General features: G+C 37.5%; 1 protein-coding gene across 4 annotated transcripts in view; it reads left to right on the forward strand.

Annotated features, from left to right (window-relative positions):
- LOC129360471 (glycine receptor subunit alphaZ1) overlaps positions 1-21,249 on the forward strand; it is a 107,036-nt gene that overhangs the window by 24,875 nt on the left and 60,912 nt on the right. For 2 of the 4 annotated variants that reach the window (XM_055030720.1, XM_055030721.1), the window contains exons 2-3: positions 417-541; positions 12,144-12,182. In XM_055030720.1, the coding sequence (XP_054886695.1) occupies positions 417-541; positions 12,144-12,182 (164 nt within the window). The remainder of the gene's footprint in view (positions 1-416; positions 542-12,143; positions 12,183-21,249) is intronic. The other 2 variants (XM_055030722.1, XM_055030723.1) reach the window with 1 other exon arrangement.

Below are 21,249 nucleotides of genomic sequence, written 5' to 3' on the forward strand. Positions count from 1 at the left end.
AATTTTAGGCTTATTTTGTCTGCAATCAAAAGAGCAAATGGAAATGCAACAACACATAATAGGGTCTAAATTACTTTTTTGTCCCCTTTTTTTTTTTTTTAAAAAAAAAAATTGTTCTTCAATGTGCCATCTAAAGTTAAGTGTTAAAAAGTTAAAATTTCCTAGTTGCTGCACCAGTGAAGCAGGTACAGCGAGTTTCTAAAATGCCAGGTGCAGACTTTATGATAACTTAATCTAAATTGTTCATTTGGGACAATGGATATGAAAACTTAGCTCTCAGTCTGCATACTTTGGTTGTTAATAACCTCACGCTCAATTAAATTTAAATTAAATACATTTTTCTTAATATATTTTTCTCCTGACATCTCCTACTGTGTTACGTTTGGTCTCTAATCAAATTAATCTTTGTTTTCCAGTTTAGCAGCATCAAAAGAAGCTGCGGCGAGGAAAGCTGCCTCCCCGATGCCACCGTCAGAGTTTCTGGACAAACTTATGGGGAAAGTCTCGGGGTACGATGCCAGAATTCGACCGAATTTTAAAGGTAGGATTTTGCCACCAAGACTCAGTCGGATAAGGCAGGAATGTAGCCAAAAATTCCTCTAAAAATTCCTTCTTGCTTCTGCATCTATTAACATCTCCAAATGCATTTTTAGCAAAGATTATCTCCGGTGGAAGGTTTGTATTTTAATTTTTTTTTTCTTACTGAAAAGTGGGACAAAGTTTTTACATTACTGTTAAAATTATGTTCTCTGTTTAATGTTTTTGGTTTTAAATCTCTTGATCTCTTTTGTTTGCCCTTTGCAGTGTGGAACAAAGGTAATTCTGCACATTGCCCAAAATGTTATAGATAGAAACAAGTCAGACCTGAAGCCTAACTTTTCTTGCATATTCTTGAGCATAAATCCCTGTAAATGCACTTTGAGCCCCACTATAGTAGCAAAACAGCATTTCCATCAACATATTTTAGATCTAAGCTATCATGATGCTAGTTGGCTACATTCCTTGGTATCCACACAGTATCCTGAGTGCTTGTTTTGGTGGTCAAGGTAATGTACCTCCTTCCTGCCAGCGTGCTGCTGAATATGATCTCATGTTGAGGATGCTGCTGATGATAATATAAAATACAGTGACCTCTCCCTGAATGTTAGCCCCCATAAAGACACATGTCAGAGGTTTCTTTGATCAATGCTCACTCATTAGAAACTGTCTGAACATTGAACAGGGAGTACAATCTCCCTGTTCAATGATGCATTTATTTAGTGTGATTAATGTGTACAAAAAGATTACAGAGCATCGTACAGACATCAATTCAAATGTCATTTTAGAGCAACGTAGTTGAGGTTCATGAGATGAATGTGATTTTTTTTTTCTCTTTTTTGTCAGACAATTTGAATGTTTGTATCAACCATATATTATTTATTTCAATGCATATCATAATGTCATTTTTTCTTCTCATAATTATACACTGGAGGTACTTGTACTTGTAATTTGGCCTTCAACAGCCTAATAGTCCTAAAAATGACATAGATCACGTCTATGTCAACGTAGACATTTGATCGGAAACAAGTGTCTATGTTAAAAACTTAACCCATTTGGTACCGAATGACCTTCCCTGAAGGAATGGTCTGAGTTGCATGTAATTTGGGAACATCCAAACAAGCGACAGGTTATCTCTCTGGTTACAGTTCAAGAAGCTAGAACATCCCAGGACTTCAGTGGTTGCATAACAAGTGATGATGTTTTCGGTAATTACAGATTTGTCCAACAATCAAAAGAGTAAGTGAAGGTCAGAAGGGTTTCGGGGCTGACCTGAGGTGTTTACATTTTCCTGGCACTTTGTGTAAACCTTCTACAACATACTGTAGTTGTTACATGTGACCAATGTCTGTCCAAAATGGAGAAAACCAGTTAAAGTTGCTACTTTAGTGGTATGTCCTCTGTATGTCAGACATTTCTTCTTCTATTTTTTATTCTTGTTTAGAAGAACTAACATTACTCAAGAAAAAAATTGCACTAGTACTGAACTAAAATTGGAGCACACATTTAGTGACTTGAGGGTTGTATGTGTGCTCCATTCTTAGCACTCGTTCTTTAGTGCTCAGAATGAGGAGGAAAGAGTGAAACCGGGTTTCCTCATGAAGCCCTAAAGGTCCACAGTTTGAATGTATGATTCTTTCTTTATTCCTTCTGAAATTCCCTTCTTTTCTAACACAGTGGAATAAAATTTTCCTAATATTTAGTACAGTGGGGATGGTAACACACAGGATTGTGAGGTTGGGAACCTCAGCTTATGATAAGAAATGCTGCTGCAGAGCTTTATTTTCCCTCTCCGTTGAGCCCATTATGTTATAACCCATTATATGGTGATCTTTATAAGTGAGATATCTCAGCTAATGCGAGACAGAATCGAGAGGGGCGGAGGAGTTTTGGCGTGACTAAGTGTCTGTTATTAAACCTGCTGTGGCTGCACAACAGCTGAACCGACTCCTAACATGCAGAGAATTCATTCAGGTGTGTCGGGAGAAAACCATCTCTAATTCTTTCACTTCTGCCAAAGTCACTGCTGCAACAATGTATTGTACATAAGGGTAGAAAGCAAGCCTGAATTCAAATTTATAACTAATGATTTTTATTTTTCTCATATTATCTAATATAAAGTTTATAACAAATGAACATGATCGGGTGAAATGATGTGTGCTCAGAATAACAAATATTTTCCATGGGTTGGTTTGTCATGAAAATGACTTTTATATGCAGCTTTTCACAAAATTGAGTCTGGAGCTGTTAATAGACAGAGTCTGATGGGAGAATCTGTCATGGATGTCAGAGAGGAAGATGAGCATAAACTCTGTGACTCGTTAATTTGCGTCAGTTTTCTGTTATGTTTGTGAGTCACTCCCTGCACAACACACCACTTTTTGAATGGTATAGTGCAATTGTTGTCCTAAATATTTCCCAGGCGCTGACGACCGTAATATTAATATGACATACTGATATATATTTTTATATAAATTAACATAAAACCTTCCAAAACATGGGAATGCTTAAGCAAATAAACATTTGTCCATGGCACATATTAGGAAATTCATAGAAGATTTTTAATGTTCAGTTTTTCCAAGGATTTGATATCCCAATGCTAATTTCAGTCTATTCAATTTCTCTCTCAGTAGGTATGCGGGTTTGTAGGCATATCAGCAAGTCTGCAGCTGCTGTTTTTGCTCTAATTGCTGATTAACGATTACGCTACTAGCTGTGCCAACCCCTCAAAAACAGCCTTAAATTATCTATTGTATGTTACTTTAAAGAATTGCAGATGGTGACATAAATTAAAAATAATTGCATTCATCTACCTTTTTTTTAACAACACGTCCAGTTAGTTAGTTAGTGTAAACCCAACACTCTAAAACAGAGATTGGTTCGTTCCAGTGATAAAACACACAAACGCAAGATCAGTGGTGAGGTTTGAACAGGATTATTCAGATCTCTAATGTGGAGGAAACCAAACATTTGCTGCAAAAACAGATGCACCACCACAGCAACACAAACTAATCAGCGGTGCAGTTACATCTCAAGGACACTGGACACTGTTTCAAAAGACGGCAACGTGTCCATTTTGAACAATGAAAGAGTTGGTTTGATGGAGGGTTGAGGCAATCCGTCTTAAACATGAAGAAAACACCAGTCCTCAGATGTCATCTTTCTAAGACTTTCTCTGAAGTCCTATTAGTGTGATTGTTCTGAACACAGCTTATAGGCTTGTTGCTTCCAACTATGATTAGAAATGAAGATTCATTTTGGATGAGAGGGGAAAAGTCTTCATGAAAAGTGAGGAATCCTGGCTCAAAAGACCAAGTGGAGCAACTGTGTTGCAAAATATTCAACCTTCCTGTTATCTGTTTTAAGTCTTGCTCTTTTTCAATCTCTTGCAGCCTGAAACAACGACTGATGTGGTAGAAAATACAGTTTCAGTTCAGTTTTAAATACATCTTACATGAAGTATGTCCTTCTGCTGGCTTCATTTTTAAAACCTTACAGTGAAAGTAGTTAAAAAAAGGCACTTTACTGCTGAGGGTATTAGCGCCTGTACAGATGATCAAGTTTAAGAATATAAAATAATTTGAGTTCTCATTTTGCCTTTCTGTCAGCATTTATTTTCCTTGTAAGCTGTGAGGAAATTTGATAGAAAGGATTTGCTCATTATTTGTTGCAAACTTTTTATTCAATTTATTCAAAACTAGATTTAATTTGACTTTGAATTTTGGGTTTATGATTCCTTGTCTAGAGCACAAATGTCAAACCCCAGTCCTCAAGAAGTGGTGACTTTTAGATATGTATCTGCTTCAACATACCTGAATCAAATAATTAGGTCCTCAGCTGGACTCTGGAGAACTTGCTGCCTACTGAGGAGATATTTCAGTATTTGATTCAGGCGTATTGGACCAGGGACACATCAAAGAGTTGCAGGACATCCCTGATTTAGAGCATTAAAAGTAACTTTCATCTATTCACTGATCTCATTAGTTTCTTGCAGAGCAATGTGGCTGCCTCCTATTGGTTCACATAACACTTATAACACTTTGCTTCAACGTCAAACTTTGAAAAGTCTCTCAATGTGAAGAAGAAAACTGTTCTTACATTTTGTAAGTTTTGTATCCCACTAGGAATCACCAGGCTTAGTCATTAAGGTATTATAGCATGAATCATAGAAAGTCTAATTTAATTTGATAGTTAGTGCTTAGCAGGGGATGTTGTTTTCTTGCTAAAATATATATGTATATTATGTTTATTCTGCAATTTTAAATCTACATGTTAAAATCACACATTTGTTTTCCTAAGTGCTTCTTCCAGCCTACACAGATTCCCTTCCGGTAAAATTAGCACCAGCCGATTTACGTTTTCTACACAGCAACAGCAGAATTAAGGCAGCGAAGAAAATGTGAGAGGAAAGAGACGAGATTTGCCCAAAGCTACGAATATAGTACCAGCATGAGAGGAAATTACAGTGATCATGACTCGGGGCGTCCACTGTGTGAGCAGAAAGCTTCCGATTGATTTAGCAGGTTCCTCTGTTGGAGTACGGAGAGGAAACACTGCTGACACATTCAGGACAAGCCATTTATAATCCATGAATTCATCCATCCTTTCATTCTCTCTCTTCCCCTGCTTTGTCATTCTTTTAATAGTATGCTCCCCCCCTCGTTTTCTACTCCCATCCTTCATTCATGTTAGGAAATTCTCAGTTTTCCTCAAACCACAATCACTGTTTGGTTCTTTGCTCCTGTTTCTTGTATTGGTCTCTTTTTGCACTTATTTCTGCCCTCATTCTTATTGCCATAATAACATTAAGTTCTCCTAACATCATTCTCATCTCTGTCCTTCAGACAGAAAAAACTATGTCATCGACACATAGATGTCCAAATGCATCTCCTCTTTCCATCCTCCAGAAAAACTCTTTCCCACTAGTTATGGACTTATGGCTCTTTGAAGGGAACCAAATCTTCAGACCCATTCACTTCAAAGAACTGTTCAAATTATACATTTTTCTAAGCCACTTTATCTTAATGTACTTTTATTTTAATTGTGGGTAAAATTCACAAAAAAGTTAAATAATCTGTATTAAGTAAATAACTGTAGTATGTTATTACAGAAAAAATATATATGTATAAATTCTAATAAAGTATTAAATTTCAAAAATATAAATGTCACATACTTTATAGTTTTTTGTTTGTTTGTTTTTTACAATTATTATGTGTATTAACATCTTAGTGCTGATTGTAACAACATAAATGAAACATGTAGCAAACAGCAGAGGAAAAAGTGGACTTGAGTTGTTTTTGTAGAAACAAAATTCCTCTTCACTATCATTAAATATACAATATATATGCACATTACAATTAGGGTAATGCACTAATAGTAAGCAACACTTAACTGTGAAGATTAACCAAAGAGAAAGAAGCAAGAAGAAGGGAGCCACCATGACGTCCTCATCCTCTCTGCCCTACATGAAGCCTGCGTCGGTGCAGCAGCCAGGTCACGCAGCGGGCCGCCATGACGAAAACAAACAGCGAGCCCTTTCTGCTGTTTCTTTTATTTGGCGATTAAATCAATGCATTTTGTAATTAAGTAGAGTGATAAGGGCTAATGCAGTGTGTGCAGAGAGCATAGTAAGCAAGAAAAGGCTTTCACAAACTGAGACTTGAGTCCTGTCAATCACGATAAAGAGCCATTCAAAAGAATCGGATCACATAGCGACTCTCCACCCTTTCTTGGCCTAGTTTGACCATCGCTGAGTCCTTAAACAAATTGGAGGACGAGCAAAACTTCAGCTCTCTGAACAAAATGATGCTGCTCAGCTCCCGAAAAGGATCACTAATCTGCTCTTCTCTGTGATGATAGCTCACAAGATGCTGTAAAGATAAATGAGTTTGTATGGCAGTGAAAGATAGAGGATCAGGGTGTTTATTGGTGCCCGTGTTCATGTGCTCCCCCCTCCCATTGTGTTGGATGTGTCTTGATGAATGGCACAGACTCATGCTGCAACTCCCCTCTTCCTCTCTGCCATAACCTCGTCCTTCCTCATCACTCAATCTGAGCAGCAGCAAGGACGACGGCAGCGACCATGCCCCCAGTTTTAGGCTCGATCAGAAATAGATGAGCTGGCCAACGCTGCCACTACGTAACTCCTCTTTCTCCTTCAAAAGCCCCTGCAAGGCAGTGGCCAGTGCCTCAAAATACGCTGAACATGTTGGCTGGTCTAAACTTAGCGCCACTCATGTTACAGTTTGAACTTATTGAAGGAATAACACTTTGATATTCGTCTTCAACAGTTTATAAATTAGATATAGAACATTAACACAGCGTTACATGAGATTAATCACAAGTAATTCAGGACAGAAAACTAAAAATATCCATTAAATAACAACAAAAAAGCAGCTTGAAGAAAATAAATCCTGACTTGAAGAGATAACTTAGATTTTTACTTTCATGCGGAATCAATTGAAAGGTGATAAGTAGTCAGCATCTTATCTACACTACAGTCCTTATAGTCAATGTAATTCATATAAATATAGCTGAGTTTTACCTAGAGCTGCTATCCACTTGTCCAAACTGAGGAGAAGATGGTATTATAGCTTTTCACTGAGTTTTAATCTACCATTTTGTGAAAATGTTATTGCATTTGATGAGATTTATGGGTACCAGAATAAAAAGGACTAAACACAAACGTATGGCACACTGTGCAATATGAAAAGTTGTCAAACTTTAGATATTTTTGAATTAACTTCATAATTCTGTGTTACTTAAACTGTGCTATAAAATACACTGAAATTTCTTGTTAAAACATTAGAAATTGTGTTCAAGAAGGTGGGATAGTTTCTCAATATACTATATACTACCAGACACGTTTATTTCTGCAAAATGCTTAAAAACTTTAAAAAGCCAATCTTTAATTGCAGCAGCATGACAATAAAATAATCAAAAAATCAACCTTCACTTGCCTTCAAATGGAAAAAAATCAATCCATTAGGAGAATTTTTTATTTATTTATTGTGCACAGAAACACCTGCCATCAACAAAATCAATCTAACTGAAGCGGGGACTTTTGTTTAATTCATGTTTTACAGCTGATCAATCAATTCTTATTGGTCTTCCAAGGCTTTCAGGTTGTCTTGAGTATAAATATGATAGATATCATGGAAAAAAAAAGTCTTTTGGCCACTAACAGGATATGGACATATATTTTTCTTGCCACCCAGTGAGGAGAATTGTAAAAGTAAAATCTCCTTGACCTCTAAAATTTCACTCCACTTCATTTTTGTTTAGCTTTCTTGAAGAATTAAGTTCTTTTTCTTCTTCAAAGGTTGTTGTGTTGTTTCCTTTAGTTGTTCTCAGTGCAGCACCACCAGAAGTGAGGAGGATGAACAGGCTTTTCAATTAGTGTGTATCGTTTGACATAGTGCAGTGTGAAAGTGAACTGTACCAGCTGAACATGTAACAAATGTTGCTACTTAGGTCCCCGATCAAACCAAGTCTACCAGATTATAGAGGGGGAAAACATCTTAAAGCTCAATGTATATAAAGTAAAAATTATCTCAAAAGCAACGAAACAGAAAAGGGGAAAGGCTGATGTGTGAGGATTTGATTTGTGGCACCACTGAGCAGCCACAGAGGTTTCCCTCTTTCAGCTGTTATTCTTTCTTTCACTCCGCTCCCTCAGCTGATTTGCCAATGCTCCCTCCTCCCGTTTGCTCCAAAATCCCCACGATGAGCGTGAAAAGAAAAAAAATCCCTCTGAAAATCCACCGCTGTGTCACTTTACCACTGAACACTGAACAAGTGGATATGAGTCCAGTATTAACAGAGAAGGAGAGTGCTGCTCTTCTTTTACCCTTTCTTTTTCACAGCTGGAGCACTTGTTGTTTCACATAGTGTCTCCTTTTCTCCTTGCCAGAGTTGAACATGTCAACGTGGGACGGTAGTTATTAGCTGCCAGAGCTTGACGTTCATTTGGTCTTATCAGCACTTGTTTAATGGCTACTTAATGGGATTAATGGACATAAGGTAATGAGTGTGGGATGGGGGACTGGCTGCTGGGGGGAAATGAATGGTTGAGGGAGCAAGGACAGGGAAGGAAAGGCAACAATGCTAATGGCTTACAGACTTGGAGGGAGCTGCTTTGGAAAGCAGTTTGGTAAATATGGCAGATAGCAACTGTGCAGCTCTGGGTTTCACATGCAAACAGAATTTGTTGCCTTTATATTCATACCAGTGGATATTACATTACTTGCTTCTATTCTGCAGCTGCTTTGAAATGGACACAGGAATTTCCACACCTTTCTCCTTCCTTTATGTTGTGAATCACTACAAGGATACAAGCTGAAAGCCCAGAGGAAAGGTCCAAATGTGCTTTCAGTATTCCACAAAACAGATCTCTCTTCTCTGAGCCACTAAATTCGATCTGGGAAAACACTGAACCAAACAGGGAATTTTAATGTCGTCAGAGCTGTGGCACTCCCCGGAGTTATCACAAAGATATTGATCATGCTTCATCATCTCGCAGGAGGAGACAGACTGGCAGAGGAAGTGAGGTGAAGAATATAAAATAGATTGATGGTAAAAGGAAACCAAGAGTCTGGTCCCTCTCAAAACTTAAATATAAGAGGAAAGGACAACAATCAGAAAGGACATTTGCACAGATAGCAGCATCAAATTTTTTTAGTTCCATGTTTGGTATCAAGATTTGCTACAAATACTGCCTATCATTATTGTTTGTTTTTTGTGATCTAAAGATAGTTGAAACATGGGGCCTTTTTAGCTTGAGGCAGTTCAGAGCTAATCTGGGATGTGTAAGAGGACTTGACAGCCACATTACTTTGCCTTCCTCCCTCAACAGTCCACCCATCCACAGCTAATAAGTTTAAGAAAAGGGGAATACAGCTTTATTAAAGGCCATTCAGTTCTCCGGTGAATCCGATCACGCTTCTAATTCCTAGTTTGAGGGGAAAAGTGGCTGCAAGCTCCCTGCCTTGTTTTAAAAAGACTCGCAAAGAGATTTATATTGTTTATGTGATGACACAAACAGAAAGCTGTTTTTATGTTTTTTAGGTGATAGGAGACAGTAGAAATAATAATAATAAAAATATTATAGAAATGTACCAATAACAACAAACCCAGGTAAATTAAATTATTTCCTTTTGAGGTCAGTTTCTGCCTCGAGCTGAGAGGCTCAAGGAGCTTTGTGTTTTGTTTACAAGTAATAACATGGTGGAGCAGGAGTCGGATTGATGGACTTGGGCATCGTCTACTGTAATGTGCAGCACATCAACTACTTGTTGTGAGATTTGATCCCTGAGAACAAAGCCAGCGTTTTCCATAGGATGACTGGGCATCTAACCAGGATATCCTCTGGATATCTCATTTTCAGATTTTCCCCTTTGTGGACAATAAAGGCTGTTTCTATTAAATTCTATTTTATTAAAGTATCTGACCAATGTCGTGACCATCTATTTTAATCATTTGATGTCTGCTGAGGTCCATGAAGCATCAAAAGTTACACAAAAACTATGTTTTTTTTTTTTTTGTGTCTCATGGTGCGGGACCACAGTTTAAAATCAGTTTAAAATGGCGTGTGATATAAACATCTTATTTATTGTCAGATCCATTTTTAAGTCATTTTACTTGAACTTTTTAGTAAAACATTCTGAAAGGGATCAACTTTCTGTCAGGTTGTGAACCATGACCTAGAACTTTTTATGTAGGAGCTTATACTGGAAGTATCTATGCTAAATTTTATTTAAAGTGGTAAAAGCAGGAGCAGAGGATCATGTCTTCTTAGGGGGAAGCATCCAAGGCCTGTGGCTGTCAAACAACTATGGTTAGCAGCTCTCTACAGTCTGGAAGCACTACCTATGATGAAAAGAAATGCAATCTACCAAGGGTAGCTCCTTTCTTATCTTATCTGTCAACGTTTTTAGTTACATCTACATCATCTCTGTACAGCCAACAGATAGATTGTAAATTGCCTCAAGTGATGAGCATTTTACAGCATGAAAAAGACCAAAAGACAAAGTAGCTCTGATATTTAACACTTAGGAGAGCAAGGCTTGGGATGTTCGACAGGCTGCCTGATCATAAGGTAAGCCTGGGTTTAGTCTGGACACAGAGAGATTTAGAAATGGCTTCGGTTAGATTATAGAGTTTAAGTCAACTGCCTACAAACAGTTTATGTTGGCAGTGAATGCTTTTAATATATCCTAAAAGCCATTTCCTATTTTGGGGGTTTGACAGTGACTGATTGCAGTATTACTCCCAGACTTCTGCTCAGTGCTGTTGTCATCACTCACTATAGCAGTTGTCAAGTGGAGTGAGCCAGATTTGGTCTGGTTCAATCAATTCAACTTGGAGGTAAAATAGAATATCAATCAACAAATCTAAGGTCCAAGAGTTAAAATAGCTTTGATTGTTTGCTAAGTACATCTTGTGACAACTTCCAAATGTTGACAGATTTCTTCTGCTTGACAAACATTTGGTAGATGAGTATTCATTATGTGTTACTCCAAGTTTATAGACGACATGCAGGTTTGATTGTGTTCTGAGTTTTGATAGAACAACTGCTGATCAAAGCAGCAACACAACTTTTTGTCTTTGCGCCTTACACTTTCTGGAACTTTTCAGACAAATCCGATAAATCCAATAAGCCACCAATCTTCCATGACACATCGGGCAGAGTCCGCAGTCGAGCACTAACTTTCCTGGAGTGAACAGAGGGAAAATGCCTTGTCGCTGCAGAGCAATGAATCGTTCGGCCTCTACTTCCAGTTACTTGACATTAGCAGGCTGGCATTTCTCCATTATAAATCAGCCTCACTGCAGCCCAAAAGTTCTGAAACTGAGATGATGTGGCCCATTTGTGAAAGGTTACAGATTTACATCATGGGCTCCATTTCAGCCAAATGACTTCAATTTAATGAATCCCATTAAGAGCGAAAATAAGGTTTTACTCCACATTTGGATATCATTTATGAATTCTATGGTTTTATTTTATCTGGATTGAAAGTATTGGAAAGGACGAAGAATTGATTTGAGAATTTTAGTTAAAGTTGTGGTTGAAAATGTAACTTACCATTACAATGTTGCTATAAATACAGAAATAAAAGTTTTCTTTAAGGCAACAAAAAGCCAAAAATGAAGCCAGTTTGACATGTAGTCTTTGCATCCCTACCCTTCCTCCTCGCCCTCCTTTCTCTCTCTGGCCTCCTGCATCTCCTTTAGTGCATTTTGCTAGTCTTATTTAAGCTCCTCTTGACAGAGCCGCATTGCAACCCTCCTCCTCCTCATCTCAGTGCATTGCCTCTCCTCTCCTGCCCGCTGCAGTATGGCAGTAGATTGTTTCCTTACAGACTCGTTGCATCCCTCCTCCCTGCTATCGCCTTCCCCACTGTCCCTCTCAAGTCTCCCCCTCTGCCACACACTCACCTTCGCTGAGTGTTGGCAGCAGAGCGACACCTTAGATAGTCGAGCCTTGCTGTCTTGTTCGCTCCGTGATAGAAGAAGCTGTTGTTTTCCTTAATGAGGACAAACAACGTATAGTTGGTAAGGTGGTGTTAGTATTTGCTGTGTTTAATTCTGATCTGTTTTTTTATTAGACCCCAAAGGCTCGAAAAATGAAGCTACTCACAAGAAAGGTACTTTCCTTTTCTTTTTCAGTTTTTTTAATTTCTTTATTTTATTTGTTTATTGTTTTGTTTTTTGCTCCTCTTCTTTTCTTCCCTGGCCATCGTTTTTATGTTTAGCAGTCACTCACGCAGTATTGGGGCAGTTTCCAGATGTTGAGAAGAACAACGGACATTGGGAAACGCCTTCCTGATGTAGATGTAGAGATTGCCTTGTGTGGTTGCACTTTATATGAATTAAAGTGGTTAAGAATCTTTGTCACTGGAAATGTCAGCGGTTTTTACAGCTTCTGTCTACTTAATTCGTTGTGCTGATGCATACACTTTTCTCCACTAATGCCTGACAGTTTTTTCCTATGGTTTGAGTCAGTTATTTCCTAAAAAGAAAACCTGACAATTCCTGGACATTTAATCTTTTTTTTTTTTTTCTCAGTCAATACAGGCGATTTTTTTATGACTGTTTAACTGCAATGGAAAAAAATATGAAGTTGTAATGACAATATTGTTTTTTCTGATTATAAATGTTTTTTGGCATTGAAAGTGAAGCATTCCCTTAATGTCTCTGTCCATCTTCCCATCGCAGACATTGTTATTTTGATGGGAATCTCCAGATGCCAGTTATTGTTAGTTTTTAAAAATGCTGAGTCAATAAAGTGAAATGAAGATGCAATAAAAATTGTCTGCTCTTTAGCAGATTCTAAAGTAATTTAGATTGAACTTCCAAGTACACAAAACAAAATGACTCCACATTGCTGTTGTCTAAAAACAAAGATTAAGCCCAAATAGAGAAGCTGTGTGTGAAAAACAAGTTCACCATATGAAGGTGAAATGATATCAACATTTACATGGAAAAAGAAACTGTTTCTATTTCCAAACCTACAGACAAAACATTGTTGATAATGGAAAACAATTTAAGTCATTGATTCCTCCACCCTGTGGTGAACGTCCCAGATCTGAGATTACAATGCTAAAAAAAGTGACGACACAGTAAGAGCTGAATCTCACACAGCAGTCAAAGGCAACCCAAATCCAATTTTTTGCCCATTTGTAACCCATATCCAACTTTTCACGGCAGCCTGAACAGCCCAATTATGAACTTTTCACCCTCCGAAAAATCAGATTTGTACCACTTTCAAACATGGGGCTGAATCTGTTACATATCTAATAGTTTCTCCAGCCTCTGCAGTGTGAACAGTCATGATGCATTTCTTCCGACTTTTACATCACCGGCATCGTAATTCTGATGTCGGTGACAGAAAGTGTTTTTTCTCGCTCCGATTCTCTGTTTTATTACATCTATGTTGTGCTTCAGTGTGTCAGAACATCAAATAAACTTAAATAAGGATCAAAGACAGTACAAGTAAATACAAAATGCATTTGTTATGCAAACGTTTGATTATAAAGGGAGAAAAAAATCCAAACCTTCATGGCCCAGCGTGGAAAAGTTATTGCCCCCATCCTGATAAATGTAGCTGTGGTTTTTCACACCTGAATTATATGTTTTTAGCTACACACAGGCCACTTCTTTCAACATTAATTCATTAGAACCTGATCTTTCAGTGAATTTCCCTGAAAGATCTTCAAAAGCTAAACATCAACTTGTTGGTTTAGTAATCACGTTTTCACACAGAGCCATATAGGTTTGGATTTTTTTCTCCTTAAATAACAAAATCTTTCATTGAAAACTGCTTTTTGCTTTTACTTTTGTTGTCTTTGACTAATATTCTGGAAAACTGAAGTGTGACAAAATGCAAAAAATTAGGACTTCAAAATTACAACACTGTAAACAATGCAGCAAGCAGCACTGAAATGTAATTTTTTGGGTTTTTTTTTGCTTTGTGGTTGCATTTAATTAGCAAAAACAAACCAGAAAACGATTGGAAATTGAGCCTGCTGTGTGCACTGCATCCTTACACGCTGGAGTCCAATACACCATGTTAAATGTGGACGACAGGTCAAATAAGGGTTGACTGAAAAGATTAAGAAAATAATCCCTCCACTCTAAGAAGAGAATTTAAACAATTAAATCCAAAGTGGAGATATTTGGCCATAATGCATAATACATAATGCATAATTGGATTAAACATGTAACCACAAATACCTCAGTTAAGCTGTCAAGCACAGTAGTGGATGGCTGATGATTTGGCTCTATTTCACAGTCAGTAGGATCAGTGCACCTTGGAGTCAATGTAACATTGGTGCCACAAAAGAAAACATTGGATATAAGAATATTTTGAAAATTTCACTGTCATGTGACACTGCTAAAATGAGAAAAAAAAATACTTCAAATTGCTTCTAAAAGGATCGTTATGTGTACTTAGTAATTTCCACACAGCTGATGTAATTTTTGCCTAATAAATGGAAATAAACAAAATCTATTTTTTTTTCACACTTGTTAGATTTAATCAACAAGAATCTGGTAAAGACCAGAGTAATATAAATTGTTCTATTGAGCCTAAAATCATATAAAATCTCCCTAGAATAATCTTTGTGTTATCCACTCATTCAAACAAATCTAAAACAGCTAAATATAGATAAATTCCAGGCTGCATTAATGTGGTTTACGTTTAAATTTCTAAGCTCTGCAGGTCTAATATGTTTTTCAAAGCTGCGACATCCTGTGACACCAATCTGGACCCTGGTCATTGATCCTGACTCAGCACAACCTCTGTTAAGCTAAAATGCTTTGTCCAAAGCAGCATTTGGATCAATGTGGCCTTCTGCAGGGTGAAACAAAACAAGCCAGAGAAAAAGAGAAAGTTTCAGAGAGAACATCTTCTGGGCAACCTTCCAGACTCTGTAAGCGTCTCCAGGACGGATCAAACATAATGACTTTGGTATCCATTTTCAGAAACAGTAACTCATTTTATGTTAAAACATGGCACATAAAAGGATAATACTCTACAGGGTAATAAATTAGACGTTGTAAATTAATTCACTTTCAGTGAAAAGGAAACATGGTCACATCATTGTGTAGTCATTGGACCTCATTTAGTCCTGAATGTCTTAGGCTAAATTTAGACCACCTTAAGCCATGAGTTTCATTTTTGTTACTTTGCTAATTTGCTGCAAAGATTTTATACATGCAATATTTCAGATGGAAAGCTCAATAGGTCACTGCAAATTACTTGCAGAATCCTCTGATTTAGTTTGTCTCATTGCTTTAAAGTGGTGCAGGCGATTCAAAGAAAGGATAAACATGCTCTATCATGTTCAGTTTGGTGAACAGTCAAGGTTATAACAATAAAAAGAACATAATAAAATCCTGAACCACTGGACTAGTCTTTGACCTTTGTATAAGGGCAATTAAAGCTGGATATGGAGCAAATTGTAAAGGTGATACATTGCAATGCCTGTTTTATGGCAATGCTCTCTAAAAGACCGTCTGCACAATCTAACACACTAAATGTGTATTGAAAACCATACACATGTGGTCCACTTGATTGGACCAGAGTTTGCTTCCTCCCTTGGTCTGGAGTTTTTGTGCAGGTTTGAATAGACTCAGAATCCTTGAGTGTATTGAGTCTTAGATCAAACAAACTAAGACCAACTATATGAGGTGATTTCAGACGGCTTCCGAATTCTAGTGTGTTTATCGTCATATGAATAGACGACCCTTGACCTGAACCAACTACAGGACATATATGTCTTTTGAACTTCATAATCAACCCTCTTCTTTCTTTTTTCGATGCAGGTTGTTGGTCAGCTCTGCTTGCAGATAAATTTGCCAACTTCATCCCAAAATTATAAATATTCTGAAAAACCAGCACTGCATGAACTGCTCTTGACAAAATGGTATTGCAGTTACAACAGAGGACCAATGACTTTCCCTTTGTGAATGTACCCTAAAAACATTAAAAAACACATGAACAGGCAGTGTGAAGGAAAATATCATTTGGGCCATAGCATTAAATCAAAGATCAACTTTATTACGATCTGCTGCAGATATTATCCTTTTGTGTTTAATTACACTGAGTGAATAATGTCTTCCAGGGAGAGTATTGGTTTGCAGACTAAAGACCCCAATTACCTCCTGAGCTTATTCTGTCGGCCACTGCTGTCAGCTTCACAGGAGAACACGCTTTATATTAGCAGGCAGCAGCCTGTCTGCCTCCAGGCAGTCAATATGCATAACTTACCCACTGGCTTGGCAAAGGAAGAAAAAATAACGGAAGCTACAGAACTAATAAGTTAATTTCTCATTTTAATGTTCAAACAGCAGAAGCACAATTATATCTTAAGAAGTCTGGAGATGTGAGAGGATGGGTGTGGATATCAGTCACAGAATAAACGCTGATGAAAGTAGTTCACAGAGCTGCAATGGGTGACATTGTTTCACCGGGTTAAGGAAGGATGTGTTTCTGGGTTTCTGTTTTATCTTAAAGGGGCAGCATTATGTGTTCTTCAGGCTATTACAGTCATTTTAAAGCATAATTACGCAACCATGCTTTATAACCAGTGGTTATAAAAATACCATACATGCCAAATATGACTTTAAAGAAATTTTACTGCCTAATTTAATTACTTAAAATTGAGTCTCTGTCACTTTAAAAACTCCTGCTCTCTCTGAAACTTTCAGGAAGTCATAAAATTGTTCCTCTGTAAATCCTTTAGCAATGCTTTTACCAGCGTTGCAATTCTTAGTGCTAATTGGCTTAGCAGATGTTCAGTTCCACCAGCTCCCATCAGCTAAATCCTGCTGGCTAGTCTGAAGGAGTTCAGTGGTGGAGTCACGGAGGAGTGCTGCTCTGTGAGGCAGAAGCTTGGAAACGTCCGAGGAGAAGCTGTGTCTTAAAGGTGGAGCTTAAAGGTGGAGCTTGGTCCACCAAGGTGTTTTGCACAGCTGAATGGTTTCCATGGAGATTCAAAAAAATCCTCAAAAATGCATGTAAGAACAAAGGCAACACTCCAAATATGTTATAACATTATAACATGATATAAAACTCAAAAAAGTTGATTTTACATAATACTGCCCCTTTAAACCAATATTATGTACTGTTATATACTTTCTGATTTAATTTACTAAAAAAATAAAATCTGATTTTATAATGATTAATTTTAACAGAAATATTGTTTATGTGTAAATGATAGCTGGGTTTAGAGTTGAAACAAAGTTACAGCCAAAGGCTGAAATGTGAACATTAATTTCTTCAATATAAGTTTATATTGCAGTATATTGTTCATGAAATATTTTTTTCATGAACTTTTATCCGAGTTGAAAAATAAAAAAATCTATTTTGGCAGTAGTTTGGAAAGTTTGCATGCAAACTAGAGCTAGTTTGCATGCAAAAAACAAATGCAACCAGGAAGACATTTCTATAAATGGGAGAAGGTGTGTTGAGGGGATTTCTCCCCCAGCGTGTTCAGCAGAATCCAGGGAGCAGGTCAGGCCCTCGAGTCGCGTCACAACCACTGCAGGCAGCAGCCGTTCCTCCTGATTAGAGACTGTGCTCTCCTCCTTCTGTTGTCCAATATTCAGCACATTTTGCACGCATCTCACCTTCTCTCACTGGCACTTTTATGTCTGCAATGTTAGGCCAAAGGATATCTGATGACACAGTCTGGGCTCTCCTTCCCCCTTTAGTGCGCTGCACACAGCCGGCAGATTCAATCCGGTTCTGTGGATTTATGCCCCTGTGTGAGTCCATCTCCATTGAGGACAACCCTGTAACACGGTTGCAATGAGCTTTTGAGAAGTGACTGCAGCAGGTTGGAGCATATTGTCACTATTCAACTTTTCATTGAGAGGAAAAAAGATGCTGCTATGTAGATTTATACTCATCCAAGTGGCCTGCCTTATGGCGTAAGTCTTTATAATGTTATTGCACCGTGCTGCAGAAAGCTAACACTGCAAAATGGCTACTCAAGGCTGAAGTGCATTGCATTGTCTAAGTGAAGGCAGAACTGAATATACACTCACACAGATTTATGCTAGCTGAAGTGGCCTCTTTCAAAGAGTAGATTATTGCTACACAGTGATGCAGAAAGGAGTCACAGCTGTAAGTGTAAAGCTTAACACACGTTCAATAATTATAGAATTTATTTGAAGAGACATTTTGACATGAGTAGAGAGAAAAGACTATGAAGACTTAAGGATCTAAAATTTTTCACTGATTTAGAATGCATCATATTTGTATTGTTTTTAGAAGCAGCAGCCAGAAAATAGCAGTAATCTAGCAAACAAATAAATCAGGTATTCTTCATTTTAATGAAAATCTCAATCTTAATCTCATCTGAATAAAGCGTTTATCTTTGGAGTTAAAGATATTTAGGAAACTTTACACCAGGCATGTAGATTGTTTTTAATAATTTTCATAAGTAATTGGTGACCCTACCATGCCACATTTTGTTGCTCTTCTCTAGGTGGAAATTTATTTACCACCTTTACCATCCTACCAGCTGTGACTAATGACAAGATTATTGGTTCTTCCTCAAACTTTGTTTGCTGCACTTCCAGTTGTTTTAAATTTAATTCTTGCTCTGTGGATTTCCAGCATTCATCTGCTGCAATATGTGGAAACTGCTTTCGTATGCTGAATGTAGATTTTTTTTCTTTCTGAGTATATTTAGACCTGAACATAATCACTAAGTATTTTATTCACCCCAACATGTGCACTTTGGTTACCACATGTTAATCCAAGAATGGGTTTGGAGAAATGGCTTCAAATCTAAATTATGTCTGATTCCTGAGAAAATAGACATAAAATTAACTGCTCAATAATAGATGAAAATTAAGGTAATTTCTATATATTCTTAGAAGTGAAAATGGCTTAAATAGAACTGATTGGAGAGAAATGTGATTTAAATGTTCATCTTAAACTTCTACAGGCAGTTACACATTGATGCAACAATAATGTCTTAACAACAAATTTCTGCTTTAATTTTTTCATATTTATTGTGTTGCAAACAAATCTTCTCAATACAATAAATTGCAGATTTTTGCAGATAGGAAGGAAAAAGTTCTAACAAAGTCAACAGTTTGACCTGTGAAATAAAAAAAATGACTTAATTTTATGCTAGAAATAATTGAAATAATGTCGCCAACGTCTGTGCAAGTACTTTAGATTTGGGAGAAGAGGAAAATGAACTTGGGAGGCTTAAAGTCTTCATGTGCATTATTATTTACTCCTTCAAGATCAATTCTTTAAATCTCCCCTTTTCAAGGGCTCACTGCTGAGATTCTCTTGACTTGTACGGCAAATGCAGCCTCTTGGTTTTTAATCTTTGCCTCAAGGCAGAAGGGCTCCAGTTTTTTCAGGCTGGATGTGCTGCATGTGTGTCTAACCAAATAAGGAGAAGTGAAATTGCTTTGCACCATAATAAACTTTCAGTTTAAGGAAAAGGAATCTAATTTGCAAACTTTGAAACTGATTAAACTCATAAAGTATGAATGTGAATCTATTTCTGCCATGAGTTATTCATTTTTATATTAAAAGAAGAAAATCCTCCCAGTTTGATTAAAAGCTTTATTTAACTTTCAGTAACAGAAAGTGACTTAAATTCTAAATGAGCTACAAGCTGTAAATCCTAGTGTTTTGTCCACGCTTTGTCATCTGACGTTCAGAAAAATATTGCAAAACAAACTCATCAGGAAATGTCAATATAAATTTAAAATCATTTGATTAAAACCAATGAAGTCCACAGACTCTTCAGGAACACTCCGTTTCTTTCTAGCAGTAGCGGCTGGCAATCCATCAAGGTTGTCTCTCTGCCTGTGACGGCTGCGATGGGATCCGGGCCCCTACGACCCTGATCAGGGCAAACCTGGAATGGAAAATACATTGAATAAATGAATTATTTTCCCCTAAACAAAAAAGAAAAATGATGTAAAAATACAACCTTGTTTTGCCAAAAGAATAGTAGGAAGTTGTTTTTTTAGAGAATGCTGTATGTACAAAAATGTGTTTGTTTGTAATCTCTGACTGGTGTCTGTTGCTCTTTGGATGATTAAAGGCATCTGACTAACAGGAGTATTCACACCACAGCACTAAATCACTTGCTGATTTATTGAGCAGCTGACCGTAACACAAACAAACACACTCCCTCAAATGGACCATCTGTACAAGCATACAGTGTGGAATACAAACAGTTTCCATACCAGAGACACTAGCTGAAGTCAAACAGAGGAAGAAACCCGAGCAGCTTGAACACACACTGCTTGTACCTCGACTTTTAAATCTCTGGCGTGAACATTCCTGCACACTCTTGACACATCACTGCCTCTCAGTAATCCACTGGTATAATGCTGTGGTCACCTCATGTCCGTCAATGAGTTGCCACAACAGACCTGTTATTGATTTTTGTCTCAGTGCTGTCTGGCAACTGCCAGCCTGTCATGTCCACCCGTCAGTCAAATCCCAGCCAGGACACCAATAATGGCTTCTTAATAATTTACTTCCAATATACTTACTAGTCTCCTTATCATTATGAAATGAAAAGGAGGATACACAGTAGTTTCTATTGTTTTTGCCGCTGCAGCTCTTGCACCCACAGTTACCTGGTGAGGTGGCGCTTGACTCCTCTCCTCACAAACAAAATAAACCAGTCAGTCATGGGGAAAAAAACTCTGAAATGCTGATTAATCTAAATGCACTGAAGGTCACAAATTAATGACCAAACTTTCTTCTTGAAGAGAGCAGATTTGTTTCACCAACTCTATCGCAAGTCGTCTCAGTCCTTTAGAGACACATCCACTCCACCAACATGTTTGACTGTCAGTAAGATATTCTGTTTTAAGAGTGATGTTAATTTATTTCCAAATTATTGGGAAGGGCAGCTTCTAAAAAGCGTCTTCAGTCTATTTTTTCCAAAACTCTTGAGGCTCATCAGGATGTTTTTTAGGTAAATGTTAGATCAACTCCTGTATTTGTTTTGGTCAAACAGAAACACTTTTTACATGACAAGTTTCCAAAAACATTTTTCGTTGTGCATTGGACAAAATTGGCTTTACAAAATTGGATGGTGGAATGGAAACACAAATAGCAACGGGGAGGATGTAGTGACATGTTTGGCCTGTAGGAGGCGATGAAACTTTGTTAATTTTCTGACCCAGAGGCATTTTTTTTACAACCATAGGACA

The sequence above is a fragment of the Poeciliopsis prolifica genome, unplaced genomic scaffold (genome assembly GCF_027474105.1).
Source record: "Poeciliopsis prolifica strain line A6 unplaced genomic scaffold, Auburn_PproV2 SCAFFOLD006, whole genome shotgun sequence".
In the NCBI taxonomy this organism is placed as follows: Eukaryota; Metazoa; Chordata; class Actinopteri; order Cyprinodontiformes; family Poeciliidae; genus Poeciliopsis; species Poeciliopsis prolifica.